At 39.1% G+C, this 6,628-nt stretch overlaps 1 protein-coding gene across 4 annotated transcripts in view; it reads right to left on the reverse strand.

The window, feature by feature from the left end:
* Positions 1-6,628, reverse strand: part of CCSER2 (coiled-coil serine rich protein 2) — a 185,112-nt gene that overhangs the window by 106,597 nt on the left and 71,887 nt on the right. For 2 of the 4 annotated variants that reach the window (XM_006767912.2, XM_015566671.1), the window contains one exon: positions 1,578-1,740. In XM_006767912.2, coding sequence (XP_006767975.1) covers positions 1,578-1,740 — 163 coding nt within the window. Of the gene's footprint in view, positions 1-1,577; positions 1,741-2,426; positions 2,530-6,628 lie in introns of those variants that run through there. The other 2 variants (XM_006767916.2, XM_006767913.2) reach the window with 2 other exon arrangements.

Genomic DNA, 6,628 nt, shown 5'->3' on the forward strand with positions numbered 1-6,628 from the left:
AGAAACCAGAAACACCAATCAGAAAGGATATATGCACCCCTATGTTCATAGCAGCACAATTCATCATGGCTGAGATTTGGAAACAGCCTGAGTGCCCATCGGCAGATGAGTGGATTAGAAAACTGTGGTACATCTACACAATGGAATACTATGCTGCGGTAAAAAAAAAGGAACTCTTGCCATTTGCAGCAGCATGGATGGAACTGGAGAGCATTATGCTAAGTGAAATAAGCCAGGAAGTGAAAGAAAAACACCACATGATCTCACTCATTTATGGATAATAAAGAACATTATAACCTAATGAACTAAAAGATAGATACAGAGGCAGAGAAGCATGGAACAGACTGTCAAATTACAGTGGGTAGGCTGGGGAGTGTTGGCAGGGGTGGTGGGGGTATGCATGCACAAGAAACTGGGGCGTGGTGATAAGGGCATGTGCAGGGGGGTTGGGGAGGCCGGGGTGAGGTCAATGGGGCAAAAAAGGAGACATTTGTACTACTACCTGTAATACTATAAACAAGAAAATAAAATTTAAAAAAAATCAATACACTGTAAAAATAAATAAAATAATAAAAAAATAAAAGCCAATCAATTCAGGAGAAATGTGTCCTTTGTCTTATGTACCTGGAACTCTTATAATAGATCATGTTTTATTCTTTGCATTTGCCTCAAGGAATTAGAGCCAACTTTTTCTTACTTCAAGAACTATATGAGGCCATGTGTTTCCCTGCCACTATTTCTTTATCCCAATTTTATTATTTGTATTATAAATTGGCTCAAAAATGACCTCAAATCCAAATGGAACAAGATGAGAGAGTGTTGTATTTTATGCCTTAAAATATTGAGAGAAATGGTCATAAGGTGGCTGAAAAAAATTTAACAACTACTACTGGGTGCTTAATATAAGCCAGATACTACTCCAGGCACTTTTAACCTGATTTTTGAACAGTGAGAAAAAAGGTATTATAAAGTCTACAAATGATAAACGGAAGTGGAGAGGGGTTAAATAATTTACCTAAGTTCACAAAGCTAACATGTGCAGGGCCAGGCTTGAATGATTATAAAGACACATCATACACAAGGTCTGATCAAATTAAAGACTATGCTATGCTTCAAAAAGAAAAAGAATTCTAGCATTGTAAAGTACCTTTCTTTGTTTCTAGCAGTACTTGAGAAATTTTTTAATTTCAATTTATATGCACAAAAGAAGACAAGTCACTTGGCAGTAATTTTACATTAGTATTTAAAAAATAATAAACTTTAACAAAGTCAACATTTAATCATTCCCAAAGGAGAACTAGAAAAATCACAACAAAACTTAAATTCCAAATAGCAGACATAAATAAAATATTAATATTCATGATAAAGTTGAACAAAGATTTGGGTCAAAAGGAAAAAATTAGACATATTATTCCAATTAGCACTACATATAACTTGAAATATTTTTTGCCGCACCAAAAAAAAAGACCAGGCCAAAAAAAAGAAAAAAAAAGAAAAAGGTTTTTGAGGGGAAGGAGGGGAGAATAAAGGGGAACTTATGACTCACAATTAACAAGAGGATAAAAAATTAGACTCACCTGCTCAAGTCACTTTTTCCATGGTGATGATAGCGGTCAGGATGACTGAGGGGGTAATGTTCCTGTCCACTCCACCTCTGGGGTGACCTTTTCCAAAATCCTTCCTGAGACTGCCGAACATTTCTGTCTGATCGATCAAAGCGATTCATATTGTCACACTCCACTAGGCAGATTCAAAAGCAAAACACTATAAACATGTACATACGCTACAAAAGTTAACTACTTAGAGCTTGATCATTAATTGCTGCTGAAAATATAAAATTCTAAAAAATACCAATCATTTATGTTAGCTAATCACAAAATCAAGATTTCCAGAAAAAAAAAAAAAAAAAAACTAGTTCTTTTGGTAACAATTAAGTTTATATCATCCAAAACTAAAGTAAATTATAAAACTTTCCTATCACAGTCACTAAAAGTAATAATTAATGGTCCCACTGTTTCAAAACAGCAAATGATATTTGAAATCAGCATTATACGTCTTAAACACCAGTTTTAAGTGGTTTTCATCATTGTCACTAGTTGGTTCTGACTTCAGAATAAAGTGACAAGAAAAAGTATTTAAGGCTAGTATGGAATTCATTCCTTAAAATGAATGTCACAATATTCCTAATTTCAAAAAGCTCAAATTAACTCTTCATCACAAACAAATCCTATATTTGTAATTAAGTTCACAGTTTTAGAAAGACGCTTCTTCAATCTGCCTGCAGGAGAGGCTGTCCGAAACGTCTAAAATGCCACTGAAAACAAAGCCAGCCCTTTGTAGCAACAAACAGTACACTCCCTGATATCCAAGTGCCACAAAAACACGAAAAGAATCTCTTTGAAACACCAAGCTTCTCCTGCACTTACCGGAACACTGTTTCCTCACAGATCTGAGCACTGGCTGAGAAAGTTACTCTGTACAACAGAGACATTGTGTCGCCTGCTGCCTACTCAGACATAGTTGCACCAGGGCAGACAAGCAGGCCTTCCTTCCTGCTCAATCCCAGCCTCCCTGTGGGAAGCAAGCCCAGTTTACCCCGTGACTCCATCTTCCCTCCAGCTTACATAGCTACTGAGTTAGGACTGTTACTAAAAATACAACGCAACACTCAATCAAGCCAGAAACAGGACAGGATTCTCTAGTCTGAGAATTACTACATGAGAAAGTTCAAATCCGGCATGTTCAGAACTCCTTGTGATAAAAAACAAAAACAAACCCTAAAAAATAAATGTAATCCCAATTTAAAAACAACTCACTACAGTATTTAAATGACTGTTTTCCCTTAACCTAAAACTTGACTTAAAATATGGAGAGTATCCCATTATACTACACCAGATAAAAAACACTTTCCCATTCCAAAGGAAAAATGGTATAATTCAATTCTCATATACATTGAACTCACCGTAACATGTCTTCTAAATGAGTAACATTTTATTTTTTAAAAATATATTTTTATTGATTTCATAGAGGAAGGGAGAGAGAGATAGAAACATCAATGATGAGAGAGAGTCATTGTTCGGCTACTTCCTGCACGCCCACACTGGGATCCAGCCAGCCCCACAACCCAGGCATGTGCCCTGATGGGAACCATGACCTCCTGGTTCATAGGTCAATGCTCAATAATGGAGCCCAGGCTGGCCAGGCTAAGATTTTAAAAGACACTGAAATTTTGTTTAACTTCATTAGAGAAATAAATTGGGGGGTGGGGGGGGACTATGTTTTATGGTATTTTCAAATACATTTTTGTTGTTGTTGTTAATCCTTTCCCAAGAATATTTTCCCATTGATTTTTAGGGAGAGTGGAAGAGGGAAAGACGGAAAGAAACATCGATGTGAGAGAAACACATTGATTGGTTGTCTCCTGTATGGGCCCTGATCAGGGCACGGACCAGGGAGAAGCCTGCAACCAAGGTATGTGCCCTTGATCAGAATTGAACCTAGGACCTTTTGGTTCTCAGGCTGACACTCTATCCACTGAACCAAACCGGCTAGGGCTGATAAAACTTTTAAAGGCAGTTTACATTTACAATAATTTTATTAATTTATTTTGTTCATTAGATTCCACATGTGAGTGAGATCATGTGATACTTGTCTTTCTCTGAATGGCTTATTTCACTTAGCATAATACTCTCCAGGTCCCTCCATGCTGCCACAAATGGTAAGATTCAGAGACATTGAAGCATGCAACAGACTGACATATTTCAGAGGGAAGGAGGATGGGCGCAGGAAGAGATTAGCCAATGAACTTATATGCAAATATGCATAGCTCCTGGACAGACAATAGTGCTAGGAAGGTCGTGTCACTTTATTGCGATAAATTAAAATCTACTTTTAAGTTCAATTCTAGAAAACTAGGCTGTCAGATAAATAAAAGCATGGTCCTCTATATAGCTGAGGGATGGTCTATATCTACTTTTAAATGTTCTGAATTCGTATTTTTCTTAATCCAGGCAGGTAAAATTCACTCACTCCCCACACAAGAAATTGTTTTAATAAGAACCTGACATGTAAACATCAACAACACAGAATAACAAGTAGCAAACAAACCAGGCAAACAGGTCAGGAGACAGGGTTCAATTCCGTGGGAAATTAAATGCAGAAATATATAGATGTGCTGCTTTTCAGTTTGCTCAAAGTGTTGATACTACACACAGCCTTCAAATTAAAGCACCTTTACTGAAATATGAACTCAAACATGGGCATAATGGCAACTAAATACTGGAAAGAAACTCTGTCATGACCACAAAAGACAGCTGGTAGAAACGGAGACAGAGGTGAGTCCACCAAGACTGTGTAGGAAGGTCCTGCTGACACTTCTAGCTGAGGCACCCATCAATCACATGTTTATTCACTTTACAATGTTATTAAGGAGATAATGTGAAATAACAATCAGTGGTGGTTTCTTAGAAAAGGTTAAAAATTCTCTAACAGAATTGAAGAAATAATGTAGAAAGAAAATAAAATTACAAAATGGAGATAACTCAAAATCACTTTCCAGAGCCAAGAAGAAACAGGACAAATAAGACTAAGGAAGGAAACAAACCCGTCTCAATGTGTCACAACAGAAAATGATGGGATAAACCTAAAGGAATCCTAGTTTGAAAAAGTTTTAACCCAGTATGCTGATCAAAACTACCTACACACAGCAGATTGGGCCCTAACTATGAGTGTAGGACTAGAGAATAAAGGCCTTCTGAAGGTTTCCAGCTTCAAATGTAAAAGGCAGCAGCTTTAATATGTTGTTTTGTTTGTTTATTTTTACTATGAATAGGAGACAGAGAGATACTCCCAAGACTTTTACCCTCTGAAGAGGAAAAGAGGGTCTTGGTCTTGCACAGCTACCTGCAAGGGAAGGCATGTGGGGGTTGCCAATGTCTAACACTCATCATACCCATTTCTTCTGATTTTGATAAAGGAACACCAAAAGTTACCTAGATCACTTCTCCGGTAGCTTGTCCTAAGAAGGTAATGGAAAGCACATGTAGTATTTCCATCTGTGACTAACAATTGGCTATGAAGATGGTGGGAAGAAATTACACATCACAAAGCCTGAAAAATATGTTCTCAGTGGGAAGTTTTACAATCTGATCAGGAAAGCTTTTAACTGAAATCTGGCTTAAAATTAGAAAGGCTTCTGTAAAATAAAAATTCATGAACCTTGTTATTACTAAACACAATTAGTACTCAAACACAGAAATAAATTTCCAGAAAAAAATACAATAATGACTGGAAAGTGGTCAAGGACAATACTATTATTCTCATACCTCAATTATTATCACTATACCTCAATAAAAGTTAACAAAAGTGTGGCCTTAGGAAAAATAACATGAAATAAGTGCAAGTGAATAGGCACCATAACTTGGTGGGGTGGGATTCAGGAAGAAATTAGACATCGTTTTCAACACAGATAAGTTTAAAACCAGAGTGAGTAGAGAAAATAACACATGTAAGAAGGGATACATAAGAGACATTTCATAAGATTATTATTCTATGAATGTGTCAAATTCTAGGCTTTAATCTATAGGCAATGAGGGATGATTAGAGGTTCTTGAGCAAGAAAATAATGCAATACAATAGTTTTTTATGTAAATGTGAATTGGGGGGGGGCGGGGGAGTTACTAAGGGCTCCTGGTTGCTAACTGGGCTCAAATTATAAAAAGCAGAGCCTAGCAGCCATTTGTACACAGAGGCTTCTAATGCCAACTGCACTTTCACAGAGAAGCTATGCTGAAATACCTGCCTGCAGCTGTGTTTCTGTCATCTGAGCTGGCCCTCATAAAGGAGTTTCTGGAATCCCACTTCAACCAATAGGACTGAGGCTTTCCCCATCCAATAAGAGCTGCACAGCTCCAGCCAATTAGAGTCGCTCCATTCTGACCAATCAGGACAGTGCCTTTTGGATCAATCAAATTTTGAGGATTTGGAGCCCTCATCTGCATGAGGACAATGCAATCAGAGGCCAAGGGTGGGGACTCCTGTCCATATAGACCAGCTTCCTTGTGGCTCCCCAGCACTTTCCCTTATCACCTAAGACTGAAGACTGTATCTCCCTGGCAGAGCTGAAACACCCAAAAATGTTCCCTGAAGGCAGAGCTGTCTAGCTAGAGAGGGGCCTGGTCCAGGGCTGCCTGGCCCAGGGTTGTTCTGTAGTTGTGGTGCAGCACAACCGAGCTGTTCCATAGCCATGCTGCTTCCACAGCACCATCTATACTAATAAAAAAGAGTAATATGCTAATTAGACTGGGAGAACTTCCAGGAGACCTTCCAGATGTTCTTCTGGACAAAGCCATGGTGTCGGGGCTGAGGTAGAGGCGGTTAGAGGCCAAGAGGGGAGGGCAGTTGTGGGTGATCAGGCTGGTGGGGGGCAGGGCCGTTGGGGGTAAGCAGACAAGCAGGGGGGCCAGTAAGGGGTAAGCAGGCCATCAGTGGGGGTCAGTTGGAGGTGATCAGGACAGCTAGAGGGGAAGTTTGGAGTGAGCAGGCCAGCAGAGGGGCAGTTGGGGTGCTAGCAGGCCAGTGGGGAGGGAAGATGGGGGTGAGCAGGACAGCAGGGGAGACAGTTGGGGGG

Source organism: Myotis davidii, unplaced genomic scaffold, assembly GCF_000327345.1.
Source record: "Myotis davidii unplaced genomic scaffold, ASM32734v1 scaffold642, whole genome shotgun sequence".
NCBI lineage: Eukaryota > Metazoa > Chordata > Mammalia > Chiroptera > Vespertilionidae > Myotis > Myotis davidii.